We start from the raw sequence: 17,710 nt of genomic DNA on the forward strand, positions 1-17,710 counted from the left end.
TCCTTCTACGTAGACAGTATTCTAGTAGGCATTTTGGGAAAGGTGCCTAAAAGACAACAGAGTTGGCACCTGGGGGAAATGGATAGGAAAATGTGTGTATCGGAAAAACCTTTGACTTTTGTGTGGCTGGACTGTAGCTTGCTGTATGAAGCTAAGAGTAGATTACCCTGCTAAGTTTTGCATGTAGCCCCACCCTCCCTGCAGAGATGGCAACACTGAATCAGTGGCACATGCCCTCCTGGCTTGCACTCTTTACAAAGACCTGAGGAATGACATTATCACCCCTCTTTTATTGTCTATTCTGGGCTGCCCAACAACTGCCACAGTGTCTTTTTTCCTGGCAGATCGAGAGGAGCAGATGACAGCAAAGGTCGCAAGGTTTCTAGCTGGGGCAATGAGAATAAGGTGTACTATTTGACTGCTGATTCAGGACTCTAAACTGTGTTTTATATAACTGACTTTTTATTTTGTTCTGTGTATACCGCAATGTTCTTTTGTTGCTATGGCCGATGGCTGATGCAAATAAAGTTTCATTCATGTAGCCCCACCCACTTTCTCTTCTGGCCCCACCCATCACTGGCATGCAGTCCCTGGAAGGACGCCCCTAAGGAAATAAAGCCTCTGGGATGGGGCAGGGAGATTTCCTACCCCCTGGTCTAAGGAAACAAAAAGCTAGAATGAACTATGGAAGTTCCAGAATTGAATTTAGAAGTTCTACTCAAAGAAGGACACTGACAAACTGGAACGTGTCCAGAGGAGGGCAACCAAAATGGTCAAAGGCCTGGAAACGATGCCTTATGAGGAACAGCTAAGGGAGCTGGGCATGTTTAGCCTGGAGAAGAGGAGGTTAAGGGGTGATATGATAGCCATGTTCAAATATATAAAAGGATGTCACATAGAGGAGGGAGAAAGGTTGTTTTCTGCTGCTCCAGAGAAGCGGACACAGAGCAATGGATCCAAACTACAAGAAAGAAGATTCCACCTAAACATTAGGAAGAACTTCCTGACAGTAAGAGCTGTTCGACAGTGGAATTTGCTGCCAAGGAGTGTGGTGGAGTCTCCTTCTTTGGAGGTCTTTAAGCAGAGGCTTGACAACCATATGTCAGGAGTGCTCTGATGGTGTTCCTGCTTGGCAGGGGGTTGGACTCGATGGCCCTTGTGGTCTCTTCCAACTCTATGATTCTATGATTCAGGAATCAGGGGAACAGGACAGAGCAAATCCAGGAAGCAATAAAGAAATGTAAAACAGGGAAAATCCCCAAAGTAACTCACAGAGACTTATACGTAAAGGTATGATTGATGATCTGCATCTAAACTAATTCTTACAGAGAAGGCTGAATTGCAAGGTTGCTATGGATGAGATGCCCCATAACTAATCTTTGCTTGAAGAAGTATTAAGGCTTGCATGCATGCATGCACACACACACACACACACACACACACACTTTGGAGTTTAATACATTTAATGTTTTTTGAGGTTTAATGCTTTTTGTTTTGTTTTTTGGTTAAGAATGGAGCTGCTTTCAAATTGGGTGACTGGAAGGAGAGAACCTAAAGGCAAAGTAAATTAAAAGTATTATTCTGACCAAGGAAACTTAAGCAAGACCCATTAGGAAGTGCTGTCAGTTCCAGATTGAAATATATTAAGGAAGTCAACGCCAAGCACAAAGTCCTTATAAACCGCTACATCCCATGCTGTTCAAGACAAACAGCTGAGCCTTCATTGCCCTGTCAATTACACCTTACTAGGGAAATTTCACAAACTTGGTCAGACTTTTATCTGTTGGCGGGGGGTGACGGAGGTTGGGGGGTAGGAGAGAGAGAAAGGTGGGTTCTTCTGGAGACTTCAGGTCAAGGCTAGGCTTTTAAAAGGTCTAATGTTAACAAATAAACATTTAAAGCAAAGAGGGAAAGAATTCTATAGGCCTCCAAGGAGCAGATGTGTGTTATTTTTGGCCTCAAATGACACCCATCATACACGGGCAAGAAACATGGTCACCAGCAGACTGATTCCACAGCAAGCAAGACCCACTTAACATCCTGCAAAAAGCTTCCTGAAAACACACACGATTCTCTCCTCACCATCTCTTTCCTCCATTACTGCAACAGCAACAGATGAAAGTGTGATTTCAGTCCTTTCTCCCTATTTGAAATAATGGAAGTTCCATAAACTGAATAGAGTGGCAGGTACGTCCAGGCTGCAGAGAAGAAGTCCCCAGAAACTGAGCAGCTGTGATGAAAACTACACAGTTAGAGAATCTGGGGGGGGGGGGGGTATTCAGCACATGGTTAAACTACGGCACTCGCTCCCACAGGAGGTAATGATGCTCACCAACCTAGTTTCCTTTAAAAGGAGATTCGATAAACTCATAGAGGACAAGGCTATCACTGTTTGCATGTGAGAATGCATGAGAAGTTGTTATGTGTGTTATTTACAAATAAGAAAAGAATTGCACAAAGCAACCCAGACACAGTGGGTTGTATCCAATGCTATTTCAGCTCAAGAGTAGACCCATATGAAACAATGGACATAAACATAGTAGAACTTGCTTGGATGCAACATTACTCACCCAACAGCCCAGGCAAAAAAATAAATAAATTTAAAAATGTATAAACATTATTTCCCCAAGATATATGGCAAAGTTTCACACGGGAACGGCTAAATTGGATGATCCCGGTGCTAAATACCAACAAGGCGCCTTGTTCTCATTCTCTAGGATTTGGAGCCCGATCCCTTTTGCACCTTAAACAGGAATAGGTTTTTAGAAGGGGTCTTCCTTGCTAGAGGAACTCTGCTGCTACCTTGATTTCTGCCTGTCTTGTGAGACCCAGGCATTGCTGAACATAAAAGGTAACGCCTCGGTTTAATGCAAACTCTCTTTTAAGATTCTCCAAGTTGGGAGTTACAAAACGACATACCGTTACCAAACAGAAGAGAGAGACGGGGGGGGGGGGGGAGAGAGAAAGAGAGCTGCAATGTTTATGTAACCCAGAACATTTCAATCGCTCCAAGAGAAACAGAAAAGGGCTTGATGGAGCAGAGAGGAAGGAACGGCCTAATGTTAAACTAATGTTAAGGAATTGGGTGCTTTAGGCTCCGAGAAGTAAGTCCTGTTGAATTCAGTAGGGTTTACTCCTGCGTAAATGGGATTAGGGTGGCATTCTTGGTCACCGACAGGGATCCAGACCACGCTGGATTACAGAGCTGATGAAGCATGTTCTTAAGAACACCAGCAAAGCAGTGGCATTGGGGGCGGGGGGATTAGGAACTTTTCTTTTTGGAAAGAATTTGAAATTTGATATTAAAACGAAAAAGCATCCAAGTAGTTACCATGAGAAAAATCAGGACTTTGTTAGACTTTCTTACACTCCACTCTTCTCCCATTTTCCTGTTCTCTTTTTTATTCTTTATCCCCCTCCTAAATGAGGTGTGTGTGTGTGCCCGATTAACATAATTCAAAATAATGCAAGGAAATCGGGTCCTGTCAGGTGTTGCAACAAATCTGTGTTATGCTTTACTTTAAAACTTTATTTTACAGTTTAGTATTGTCTTTATTTTGAATTACTTGGGGGGGCACCATAATATTTTCAGTGCTTGGGACCTCTGATGCAGGCACTCCAACCAACCATCCAATAATAATAATAATAATAATAATAATAATAATAATAATTTATTATTTGTACCCCGCCCATCTGGCTGGGCCTCCCCAGCCACCCTGGGCGGCTTCCAACAAAGATTAAAAATACATTAATACTTTAGCAGGGACTGCCCCTGTTCTCCAGGATTCCAGAAAAACACAAAAGAAACAAACCTAATTTGCTATTTGGGGAGTTCCTATTTCAGATTACACACACACACACACACACACACACACACACACACACTTTGGCCCCACTCAGTTGAATAAGCAAGAGGGCACACAAACCAGGTTAGCTTTACAAAATTTTGGAGTCAGCAAAGGACTATACGGTGCCATCTAAAGAGCTCCTTCCTTTAAGACCATTTAACTGCAGTGTCTAAAATGGCCTCAGTGACAGGCACATATACCCATTACATCAGAGCTGGAGAACCTCAGGCCCATGGCTTAATGCAATCCTAGCTAGCTCCCAGAAGTCTCCCCAGGCCACACACCCTTTCTCTAGGCTACACCACTGTCAAACAGCTTTCTATTTTATTTTATTATTATTATCTTCATTAGGAAGATTCTCTGAATGTTTAAGCAAAATCCGCTTCTTTGCAAGTAGGGAAGCGGGGCGGGGGGGAGAGAAATTGCATTTAAAGGCAAAATTGCACAAGCAGTGCTTTTTTAAAACAACACATGAACTGAAACACAGTCATCCTTCAAAACCTGCCGTCTCCAAATTTTGCAAGGTGTTTTTCTCTGTGTAAAAGAATGCATCTACCGGGGTAAAAAGTGTGCAAAAAAAATTGCATAATGTTCATGAAAATATCATGCAAGAAAGTGCATCATTTTAGGGGATATAAGGGGATTTTGCCACACACAAAATTGTTAGGTGAATTTCACGTGAACATGTATATAACAGAATTTTGCACAAAGATGCAGATTAGTTTTCACAAAGGCCTTTTTTTTAAAAAAAAGGAATTGCAGACTAGTGAGAAAATATGGAGAACTAAATTTAAGACATGGTAGGGAATGAGAAAAGGAGAAAAACTGAAAATGATACATTTGCCCTAATTTCGGGTTGCCCCCCCCCCCCCGGTTCTTGACCCACCCTCAAAACAGGCTGCTCCATTTTGGGGGCAACAGACCCTTCAGACATTTGAAGATGGCAAACATATCCCCTCTTAAGCTTCTCTTCTCCATGTTTGCTCCCACTTCTCTTGCTCAGCAGGTTCCCATGAACAAAAAAACCCTCTCTCGGACCATGAGCCCAACCCATAAACCATGTTTTGGCAGAGCAAAGAAACACTAGGATCTGAAATATCCTTGACTGGAAGTATAAGGTTTAAAATGGCGGCACTTAGAATTGGCAAGGATAGTAAACAGTGAAAATTCCAAGGAAGCTGGCTTAACTGGTTTATAGGCCCCTAGTCAAAAATATTAGTGACACGGGCAGAGTGACTAAATGTCTAAAAGCCTGTTCATTTCTCCTCGTGTCTCCAAGGTCAGAGACAGGAGTGCTTCTGAATACCAGCTGCTGAAAGCCATGGTAATAGAATCATAGAATAGTAGTTGGAAGGGACCCACAAGGATCATCTAGTCCTACCCCGCTGCAATGCAGGAATCCTCTGCCCAACATGGGGCTTGAACCCATGAGATTAAGAGCCTCATGCTCTACTGCCTGAGCTATTCAGATAGGGAGAGTGCTCTTGAACTCGGCTCTTGCTTGTGTGTTTCCCACAGGCATCTGGTTGGCCACTGTGAGAACAGGATGCTGGACCAGGTGGGCCACTGGCCTCATCCAGCAGCCAGACTCTTCGTCTGTTCTTATGCTTCAGTTACAAAAAAGAAAGGCTTCAGGTTATATCCAACTTAATTTATATTTAGACCCACTGAAAGTAATGAACCTAAGTTAGCCATGTCCATTCATTCCAATGGGTCTATTCTGAGGAGGATTTGCACTGGCTGTAACCGTTAATATGGTTTATAGACGGAATATTCTCACAGTCTGTTTATTTGCTCAATAGAGGCAATTCAATAACGGTTCTTTTGATAATTATATATATACTTCAACGTAAGTAGTTTTTTAAAAAGAAAAAAGCATAATTGAGCAAAGGTACTTCCAAGTAAATATAAATGAGATCAGATGAGCTTTTTGCTGCTGCTGCTGCTGCTTGTTTATATAAGAAAAAAACCTCAGCTGTTAAAGCCTCTAAACAATGAATAGTTGTTTGGATCTTAGAAGAATTTTGGATCTTGGAGGATATATTTTTTTAATGTAAGTCTTAACCGATATGTGAAAAATGACAAGCTGATCCATTATTTGTACATTAAATGTTCATTTGTACATTTGCAATCCAAACCATGCCTACTCAGAAGTAAGTCATACTGAATTCAATGGGGCTTACTCTCAAATAAGTGGGGTTAGGATTGTGGCCTTTATGAGACCTATGTCACAAAGCAGTAAGCAAGGTTTAGAGTTTTGCATATCTGGCAGCTGGGACACAGTTTTTCAAGCATCAATACTCAAGGAAGTTCATTTTGCCAATAGATACAGGATAGCCGCTAGCTAGACCCTGGAGGTAGGTGTTAGTAAAGTCCCTCCTGTTTGGCCTTCAAGTGAATCTAATTCCACATGGGGATGAGGGGGGAGGATTCAATTCAGTTTGCAAACCTAATTTGCACTTCTGAAATGATACAAAACCCAAAATGCAGGCAGCCTTCAAGCTTTGCACTGCTCTGAATTTTGCAACACAGTTCTCCAGCCAAGTATTGTATTCAAGGGGCAAGGTGTGTGGTTTTTTTAAAAAAATCAGATTTGGAGAAATAACATACAAAAATTCATTCTATGTTGAGAAACCACTTTGCAAAAAAAATGTGTGCATTAGGTAAAATTGCATAGAGACGTGTGCACCAGGAGAAATTCATAACAAAATGCTAATGAATTTTCATGAGGACTTTTTTTTAAATTCACACACCGATGTGGAAATGTGGAGAACTGAATTTAAGATTGAAAAAATGAAAAACAGAGAAGCCTAATGTCTAATGTCCTCTAATGTCATGTCAGCGTTGCCTGCAGTTTCTTAGAAGAGTCAACCATAGCGTCTTGGGTTCAAAATCCAAGGGATGAAATACTGCAGCCCTGATCCAGTGTACGGTGCATGCAATGACCATCACTTTGGGAAGACAGACTTTGGCAAGCACAATCCATCCCATACCCAAGAACAGAGCACCCTACCTTCACTTGCAGCCTCCTGCACCGTACGCACAAGCCCTTGGTCTGGGATTGATACTATCTGAGAATCTCACAGATGTGGGAGTGAAATTCGGGTGATAAATTGTGTTTTTCATACACCTTTGATCTCGCCACCTGCATTCCATTCGCCAGCATTCCAAACAGCTCCCAATAACTGGCTTCATTATTTCGAAAAGGAGCCCATTCAAGGAGGTTTCGTTTTGTACCCCCACCCGTGTTTTTTTTTTAAGAAAAGGAAGAAAATGTAATAATCTCTTGCCTATCTTAAAATTATCTAGGTGCGGGGGAGGTTATTCTGGCAGAAAAGTTTGAGAATTCAAGGATTAGCAGGCCAGCACATTTCCCTGGATAGACATGCTGGCTAAATTCCAGCGTATTTACAGTGAGATCCTAAGTGTGTTTACCATCCCCACATTTAATTCAGTGGTGCTTCCTTCCTTCCTAGCAGGCGTGCACTGGGTTGGCAGCATAGACATTCAAATAAATATATACTATAAGGTTGCTTTATCACCCAGCCAACAAGAAAAAGGGTTATATTCTTTTTTTATTATTAAAAACAGAGAAAAGCTACTGAACAATTGTTTATAAAACATATAAATTTCCCCTACGTTTGAGCCATGAGCTTTTTCCATGTGGGATTCAAGGTAATTACAGATCCTGCCTGATCTTAAGCAGATGAACGTAGAATTTCAGCTTGTCAATTTCAACGGAAAATGCTCTAAGTTAAGGTGTGATGCAAATGCATACTTTGGCCTAATTAAGGAACACTGTTAAAAGGTAGATTACATGAAAGCTGGAACTCTACCTCCAGCTCTTATACAGTGATTATAAAACTAGGTCATGAATCCTACTGGTTTCTGCAGAACCTATTTCTGTGTAAGGAGTGCAGAACATCAGCATCATACACCAGTTCTAAGCACACCATACACAGAAGCAAGTGCCTTTGGTTTTGATGGAAATTTGTCTTTGCTGCTTAAGAGTGGCCATCTTAATCAACTACAGCTTTAGTTGATTGATCGACCATTTAAGCCCACAGCCATAGCTGTGAGGTGATGACAAGCTTATCTCTTCATCTGCCTCCCCCAACCTGGTGCCCTCCAGATGTTTGGGACTACAGCTCACACCAACCCCAAATTGTACCATTACTTGACACCATCTTAACTGCAAAAGACACTTTTGTAAAAATCATGCTCATGTAACAACTAGCTGAAGCGTGCCACGATCCACCCACTGACTCCTACTGATTACTCCAGACAATAGATTGCAAGAGAATACACACACACACACACACACACACACACACAGAAACCCCTACCTTACTTCTGAATAAGCAAGTGCAAGACAGCTAGGCCCATACATGAACATTCAAGATGGTGAAAATGAGAGGTACAACTCCCTCAGCTTAATAGGGTCCGGGGGATAGGCATACATTCTCATTGTCCCATAGGCTTCGATTTCTTCTTCATTACAGCAGATAGAAAGCTCACCACTTGTTCTAAATGGAGCCCAGCCTCTACGGAACTTCCATTTTTACAAACCAGATCAATGTGATTGTATGTGGACTGGAAAACACGACAGCATTTTAAAGTCTAACACCTTCTTGTTTTTCCTAATGACGTAAAAGTCAGGAAATAAACCCTAGTACTAGGACGCTGGTAGGTTTTCCTTTAAAAAAGTATGTTTAATAGCACAGTTTTCGGGGGTTTTTTTCCCTTTTCATTTAAAGAACTTTTCAGAGGAAAGGGGAACAAATTGATTTACTGTGTCTTTTCACCCCCACCCCCTCTCCTTCATTCCCTCTTCCTCCTCCTGCTTGTATTTTCTGCTGTCGGTCTGCAGAAGCAGGCTCAGCGGGCTACCTTGTCATGTCAAACGAGGTGCTGTGATCTAACAAAAGGCCATCATGTTGATATCTTTTTATTCCTGCCCGGCCTTGCATAGCATTGCACCAAACTCTCCCCCCCCCCCACTGCCTCTGCTGCCTCGCTGCCATTGCAACCTTATCCAATTGGGAAAGCTTTGACAATATCTGAAGAGACCTCAGGTTGTTGTTGTTGCTCCTTGAATGGAGTTTGTGTACTTTGTATATAGGTTACATTATTTTACATTATTTTACCTACATACAAATTCTTTTCCAGTTTGCAGGGGTGCATCCACTGTTACATTTACTAAAACAAATTTTAAAATGTAGTCATTGCTAACCATACCGAACAGAACATTTAACAGCCCTGGTGAATTACACACACACACACACACACACACACACACATCACTCAGTCCTTCAAATGTTCATAAATTTGGTCTGCGATCCTAAATGCATGCATATATTTTAATATTTTTTCTCCATTGCTACACACACACACACACACACACACAATCATTTGTTTTCTGGATTCCACTTTCCATAGTAAGCTACGCTCATAGTTACTCACAACATCAGTAAGTTTTATACAACCCGCTAACAGTTAAAAGATAATGACAAAATGTAAACAGTCATATCAAGAATAAACTAATGAAAACTTCTTTAACATTACAATTAAACAATCCACTGATAATGTAAAGTAACCTCTGATAATAAAAATGCAAGTAAGTAATTAAGCAAGTACGCAACTGCAAAAATATTGCATCGCTGAAAGTCTCCGTAAACTCTCACACACCAGCACATACTAGCCACCCCATACAGGTAATTATCAAAACTCATTTGTGTCTTTAAAATGTTCAGAAATTTAAGTAGCAATCATAAACAGATGTCCTGTTGGACGCATTCGGACCTAACTACCGAATAATCACATAGGACTGCATTGCTCATCTGTGATCATTTTCATTCTTGTGAGACTATAAATAATTATAGTAAATGTCTAAAAATGGTAAATACTAATACACACACACACTCCTATCAGGGTAGGGCTGTTATTCAAATTCCAGTGGATTCATCACCAATGTTTAGATGAAACAAATTTTAAAAGTTGGTCTCCTTTCTGACCATTGTATGCATATGTACAATATGAATTTTGCTATTTGATAATTTATATGTTATGCCCTCTGTTCCTCTTATAGCCTATAGCTAATGTGGAAATACACTGGATGTAAATAAATTCACACCACCGTCACTTCAGTATGGGATGCCTTTTTGCAAGGAAGCTTGTGCCAATTCACAAACCAATCCAACCACATTGTTGTAAAGAGAAGCCAGCCATCCTATTCAACCCCACTTGCAGTAACACACCGGACCAAAAACCTACAAAACAATTGTACATTTAACTCAAGTCTCACCAGTTAAAATTCACACACACACACACCAACAAATGAATCACTTTAAAAGCCCCATTATTTAGTAGATTGACATGTACAGCTCCCATTTGAGATATTTTCCCCAAGGAAATCTAAGCTTTTGTTCCAGTTTTGACTTCTCTGTTTTTTTCCTAGCAACTTCATAATCTAATATTCTATGCTTATTTTTTTAGAATGTTAATTAATCATATTCCACCTTTTCCCCATGCAAAAATAAAAAAATCCTTTCGGCGAACAAAATAAGAATGATACTGTATACATCTTGAACCTTTCATTATTCCTAAAGTGTGACTTATTCAAATGGGAGTAAAAATATGAAAAAGGATTGTGGAAATCTACAAATAATTATTCTGCCATGGACCTGAAACCAACAGGGTTTGGTCGGGGGGTGGGAAATATATTACTGACATACCAAGTGTCTTCTCTGTTTACAATTGAGGCATTCTGTCAGATATCTTAAGACTCTCAGAACAGGGTTCCATTCAAATCAGTAGGGCTAAAGGAAATGTCACTTAAGAGCTGAACTTCAATGCTGTGTAAACTTTCTTTAGCTTACAGGTCCAGGACAGAAGCACCCATCTGAAATAACACATTTGGGGTGTCACTCTGAAATAAAAGGACATTAATCTCCAACCATACAACTCTGGCAATATTTATACATTGCATGTCTCGTTAACAGATTACTACACAGTTTCCATGGTGAGGGATTTTGGGGCTGTCGCTATGAAATGCACATAGCTTTCCTCCCCCCACCCAACCAAGCTGCACTTCAGGATCTTTGGGGGAACCTTCTGAACGTTAGACAAAAGGTGATGTACAACAAGAGATGTCGCCTTTTGTCAGCTCCTAGACTACTTGTGGAGTCCTATTATGTCGCGACGATTGAAGGGAGCATGTTCTACCCCACTCTGGGCACAAAGAGGGCCTAAATTTTAGTGACAAGCGTGAAGTGGAAGAGAGGGAAAGAGAAAGAAAACGGGGGGGGGGGAGAGAGAAAAAATCAGCTCCAAGGCAAAAAAAAAAAAGACCCCAACAACCTACACCCTGACATACAGATTGTGCATGGAACGAATGATGTGAAATGTCCAAGAAAGAAAATTGCTCATATTTTGAGCTTTAAGGCTTCATCCTAGTACAGGGCACTTGACAGAACAACAAGATCTCTGCCCCAAGGAGATTACAAACTGAAGCAAAAAAAACAACTGAGAGAGCGATGATTTAAAAAGAGCTATCCATTGACTACACATAGTCACAGTGACTTTCTGTCACTTGCTTTGCTTCTGGACAAGTCACAGCACCCAGTTCTTGCTGAGTATTTGTAGTTGAGTTTAGAGCCTTAACTTGCAGAGAATTGCTAAATAAAAGGAGTCTCTCTCCCCCCAACTCACACACTTCAAGTCACAAGAAATGTAATCTCAGAAGCATCAACCTCTTCACCCAATTCATCTATAATTACTTTAAAATAAGGAAGTCATCTTCACTCCAAGTAAGGTCTTAAAAGTGTCACCTTTGCACAGGTAGATGATAGACGGACAGAGAAGCAGGCAGGCAGGCAGACAAAGACAGGTCTGCTGTGCACTAGTAGCAATAAAGTTCTTAAGCCATGAAAAGGATCACAACATACATTCTGAAAAATATACAACTGTTTTGGCCTTGTAACTGTGGATGGAACATAAAGGGGGTATTTGTACCTTGTTGGTTTCACACACACATACACTTAATTGCCTGTACAGGTACTCAGCAGCTGAAACTGCACTCCTGAAATGATATATCAAGTATTTTAACGGGTTTCACTACTACCCTTTATCTGTCTGCTCAGAGGGTCTGTGTTTCAAGACCAAACCCAGCTAATTTCATCTCTTGGTTTCTCTCTTATTTACTCACCTGTAAAACCAGTAGTCTACAATATGGGATACTTTGCCTTCACCCTGGGATTGGGGAATGAGGCCTGAAACACCAAGACTGAAGCTATCCTAGTCTTTAAAGCCATATTTTTCAGACAGTTCGGAAGACTTTTGCCCTTACTGCCATGAGGACTAGGACCTTACCCCTCAAGTCCAAAATGCAATAGTTTGACATGCTTCCATCACCACCTTCCTTGAATTTTCAAAAAGCAAGTTCTAGTTTCACAGCCAGGCAGGTTAACTCTTGATTCCGTGGTTTTAACCCCCAGCAGTTTCAAGAAAGGTGTTATGATTCTCTCCTGTGTTATACAATTGTGTGTGTGTGCTTTATGTAAAGATGGATGAAATTACTTCTAGTTTTATGAAGTGCAGACCTAGGCTAATGTAAGTCCATTTGGCTGAGTTAAATGTGATATTCCTTTTCTGAGCACCTTCTTTGCTCACTTTTCTTTAAGGTGCATACAGATAAACAGTTACACGTCACAGTTACAATTCCCAGTACCCTCAAACTACAATTCTCAATATTCAGGGGCATCCATTATATGTATTGCTATGCATATAAGGCTACCTTAAGAGCAAGAGTCCATTTCAATAGCGGGAGCAAACAGATTATGTCTTCACCCCTAAAGGTGCTGTCGCGGAGGTGCTGTCACTGTTCCCCACCGACTTCCCAATCTTCGACTCCAAAATCTCCAAAATCTTAGCCTCCCCGTCCCCTCATTCCCCTAAGGCAGAAAGGAGTCGCGGCCTTCACCGCCAGCTCTCCAAGCGAGGCCTAGAAGCGGGAGAACCGTGCGCTCCTCTCTACGGACGCCGTTTATTTTGAACGAGGCGCTCAAGACTCGCAGCCCGGACCTGGCAGGCAGGGACGAGGGTGGGAGTCAGAGGCTCCCCATAGAACTTGGTGGGGCCCAGAAGAGAAGCGCCAGCCGCTGCGCCCTGGGTCCGCCGGTATTTTCTTTTCCGGCCCAGCCATTTTTGGCGGGTGCGTAAAGGAAAAATAGACGGCTTCTCTTTCCGAGCCTGTCTCAAGGCCTTACGGGCTTGGGTTACTTGAGGTCCCTGCTTCTCGATATTATCCGTTTTCCTTCGTCACTGTGCTGCTAAGCCTTTTCGCAGTACAAATTCCCGGGCGAGCGTGTCTGCGCGCTCACGGGGAGTGCCAGAGAGCCCCCTCGGAAGGCAACCGGCCCTTTGGCCCTAGCTGGAGAGAGACGCGATCAGACAGCCAACGGGCGCTCCGGCAGACGCTAAGCGTCCAGCGTACTCGCCTGTGCTGGAAAAACAAAACAAAACGGGAAGACCGTTTCCTCGAAGTGCTTCTCCTGGGTTGCTTCGGAGAGACACCCGCCCGAGAGGGTGACCTGCGGAGTTGGCCGTCGGGGGAGAATGGTGACTTCTCTCCGGGGCTAATAACCACAGTCACCCCGCCTGTTGAGAGTAGCACTTATTGCTTGGCCTCTCTTTTCTCTGAAGCCAGTGTTTATTTTACTTTACTTTTCCCAAAAATAAAAAGGAAAATAATGAGAAAACAACTGGTTGTGCCTTCGACTACCTGGTTTAATTCTGGCACGTGCGCTTTCGTGGACAGACCAAATGCATTCAAAAGGCTGCAGTTCTAACACGACTTACCTGTCTGGGAATAAGCCCCATGGAGGCTCACTTCCGAGTAGACGTGGAGAGGGGCTGGACCTGTCAACGAAACTCACGCCCCGTCCAATAATCCTGGGAACTGTAGTTTTAAAAGGTGCTGGAAACCATAGCTCTGTGAAGGGTGAACTATGGCTCCCATGATTCTTGGGGTTGGGGGAGCGTGATTTAAGTGCATGGTGTCTATGCAGCCCAGGATGCCCCACACACACACCCAGGGGAAACAAAAAGTGAGGGGCTAGAAAACGTTGAATGAGAATGAAAGCGAAAGGCCAGTGAAAAGAAGAAAACGGTGCGCGCGCATCCAATTGTTAGCCTACTCAGAATAGAGCAATTGAAATTGATGGGCATGATTAGCTGAGCCCCATTCATTCCAATGAGTCTTCTCTGAGTAGGACTTAGTTGGAGGCAAGTCTGGAGGAGAAAAAGAAGGGGGAAGGAGAGAGCGAACTAGAGGCTCTGTGTTGGGGGATTTTCTGGGCGCTGGAGACCTGCCGTTGTGCCGCTTTCTAAAGCAGCGAGGCAGCCGCTGTTAGCCGGGCCTACGACAGCAGCTGGGAGGAAGGAGCTATGAAGCCGGGGCCGGCCCTTGTAGCGGCTTGTCTTGCCCGGAGGTGCTCCGAGGCAGCAGGGCTGGTTCCCCCAGCGGAACCACCCGCTTCTCTTTCACTTTCTACCCGTCTTGAGCAAAACTCGCGCCGGCTTCAACCGTGCTGTTTACAAAGCCCAAAGTTTGCTCCGAGTCCGTTTTGATTCTTATTTTATTTTAACCGAAGTCTGCAGGACTCGCCTCTGCTTCAGCCGAAGGGTTGCAAAGCCTATCTCTCTGAAAATTCAATGAATGAAGTCTGAACTGGATTTAATCCGAATTGTTCCGACTCGCAGTCCACGATCGCCTTCGGGCTCCGGCTCGGCAGAACTCAACTGGGTGAATCTAGTGATGCTGGCGCTTCAAAGCGTTCTAATTTTGAATCCGGATTAGCCCGGTTGGTTTCCGTGATGTGGACCCGACTTTTGCCAGTTTATTTTCAAGTTAAGACCCCTTTACAATCCCAGGTAATGAGAGCGAGCCTACTCCTGCTTACTCAGAAGTAAGTGCAACTATTTCAAATGGGGCTTACTCTCAGGTAAACGTGGATAGGATTGCAGACTTGGATTTGCAGCCCTATGTAACATGATGGGGCTTTAAAAAAAACAACTAAGAAAATAAATGCAGTATTGTAAAATCAGTAAAATTCAGTAAAATATGGGGGTTGTTTTATTAAGAAATCTTAGTGAGTAAATCGTCTATGCCTTTGTTCTCCCATCTACCTCGGAGGGGTATATTGTCTGTTCACCTCTTATAAAAGTGGGGGGGGGTGAGGAAAAATGACGCTCCCTGTCTTTCAGTATCTCTTCTCTTACTCTCCGATCTTGAAACTAAGAAAACTTCTCCACACCCAAAGACACGCTCGCCGCCTTTCCCGCATTATCTCCAGCCTCCAACAGCTCCCTGTCCGAAAAGCCCTCTGGAGTAACCGGCAACTCAGTTTACTCGGGAGTAAATTGCAGCGTGTGCTGCTGGGGCTTCTTCTGAGGTAAGTATGCAAAAGGACAGCCTAAATATCACTTAATTTGATTTGTGACACGATGTCTATATAAACACAATACGAACACAGAAACATATACGGTGGCGCCAACTTGAATAAAATATTGGGGGGCCCGGCGCTCCTAAATATTTTTCGGGGGGCAAAGAGGTCTAGGCCCCTTAGAGTTGGCGCCTATGCGCGGGCGCGCACACACACATATAAACACACATACGTACATACAAACACATAGGCACAAACTTCCTCAGTATTTCGATATCATACTATATTGCACGATCTCTTAGCAGATAATCATTATATATAATTATCTCCCCTCCCCGCTTCCAGATGGGGAAAAAAGAATACTTTCAGTTTTTAAATTACCCCCAACCACAAAATCAGGATTTGTTAGAAATGCTTTGCTAGATTTTCTCTCCCACTTTCAGTATTTTACAATATCTCCTTCCACCGAGTTCCCACCAAAGTAGTTTAGCTAATCTTACAGTAATGGAATATATGCACGCAAACTTTAAATTCTGAAGCCCAACCCCCAATCATCAAATCAGCAATATTATTTAAGGAAGGGACTTTGCAAACATCGTTTGGTTTTTAATTGCTGGTATAAAATTTCCCACCACTGGAATTTTTTTAAAGCGAGTGTTGTTTATATGCATTTTTTTATTTTTTAATAAAGTAGGTAATCGGAAAACAAATATTATTCCATTCTGCAGGACAAACAAGTAGCCATTCAACGTTTCTGCATCTTCAAAAGAGGCCGCAGGAAAATTAAAATCAAGAAGTAAAAAGCAAAATAGGTGTTTGTGTGGAAAAATTAGGGGTTATTTCCTTTGCAAATGTCGTTATAAAGAAATAACGAGGGGGATGACCCGCTCTAGAGTCAGTGGGGTCGAATTCTGAGGGATTTACTCCCAAGAAAAGTGTGGCGCAAAATCAAGTTCGGTTGCAATCATTTAAATTTGTTAATTGCTCGATGAAGGGGAAGGTGGAATCCAGACCAACCCAAGACTCAGTTAAAATGACTAAATCTTTAAAAGGGGAGGAAACGTATTTTCATGGATCGACGTTGTAAATTTGGGAGTGTGTCTCAGCTGAGCATAGTGGGACCCGTTAGAAAGGAAGGTTGTTACAAAACGTGGGAAGGGAAATTCATCTTTATTACAAAAAGGGTTCACTTCGAAGTCAAACCAATTTCAGACCTCAAATGGGAAACGATGCTAGGGATGTCTTCGCAACCTAATCCTTATCTTAGTGATTCAGATCACTAACTAAGCCAATACACATGCGCTTTTCTGATCGGCCACAGACTTAGCTGAAAGTTATCGAAAGAAACTCCTGCAATGAAAGAGCAAGAGCCGGCGCCTCGTGTTCCTAGTATCACCCCCCCCCCAAAAAAAACCCACAGGCATCCCTCTGACGCAAGGATAGAACTTCTCCTAATGGTGCGACAAAGGTTCTAAAGAAAAGTGGAAGGCGCGCGGAGATTGTGGGGCGAATGACCTTTAACTTTGATTGCTTGACACTATCTTCCAAAGCCAGGTTTAATTAGGTGCACCCCAAAACTGAGAATGGTACCCCCGCCCCAAAAAAGTACTAGCATAAACAAGATTGTATTGGGATTGATTTTTTTAAAAAATGCTTGCTTAGATCGGAAAACACATTGCTTGGCATGGTCGTGCACATACTGTTCCGACGTGCAAAAGGAGAGAGCCTAATTTGGAGGGTGGCTGCGCCCACTTACTGTTGGTAGTCTTGCTTGCAATAAAGCTTGCGGTCCCGAAAGTAGCAGCTGGTGGTCAGCGCTTGTTGACACACGGCGCACTGGAGACACTCTTCGTGCCAAGAGGATTCGTTGACGCGCATCAGGAAGCGGTCCGAGATGGGCCGCTGGCACCCTTCGCAGACCGCCTGGTGCTGACAGTCTGACCCTGGAGAGGAAGGGAAGGAAGGGGTGGGCAGACGAAGTAGCAGAGAGAGAGAGAAAATGTAAAAGATGGAGTGAATTTTGGAAGAAGAAGAAAAGAATACATTGAAAGCGTGTTCACACACACCAAGAATAATGGGAACTGTAGTTTCCCTTTCACAGAGCTACAGTTCCCAGCACCTTTAACAATTTACGGTTCGGAGGGGTGGGGGGCGGGGCGGGGGAGGAAGGGGCCCAAATGGATGGTGCAGCTTTCACAAAAGGACCATGTCAATATCGTTACACAATCGCAGTCACGTTCACAAGAGCAAGAGTCTCAGGCAAGAGCAAGAGTCTCAGGCAAGAGCAAAGACTGCTATTAAAAGTGTTGCTTTTTAATTTTTTATTCACCTACTGTTTGGGTTGCCAAGACGTTGTTTCTCACTGTTTTAAAACACATTTAAATCACATTCCAAACCGCCCCGCCCCACATAAAAAGA

At 42.8% G+C, this 17,710-nt stretch overlaps 1 protein-coding gene across 2 annotated transcripts in view; it reads right to left on the minus strand.

Annotated features, from left to right (window-relative positions):
• Nucleotides 1-17,710, minus strand: part of LMX1B (LIM homeobox transcription factor 1 beta) — a 151,193-nt gene that overhangs the window by 130,838 nt on the left and 2,645 nt on the right. For both annotated transcript variants that reach the window (XM_080989654.1, XM_080989653.1), the window contains exon 2: nt 17,049-17,235. In XM_080989654.1, coding sequence (XP_080845780.1) covers nt 17,049-17,235 — 187 coding nt within the window. The remainder of the gene's footprint in view (nt 1-17,048; nt 17,236-17,710) is intronic.

Source organism: Podarcis pityusensis (assembly GCF_964106645.2).
Source record: "Podarcis pityusensis genome assembly, chromosome: Z".
NCBI lineage: Eukaryota > Metazoa > Chordata > Lepidosauria > Squamata > Lacertidae > Podarcis > Podarcis pityusensis.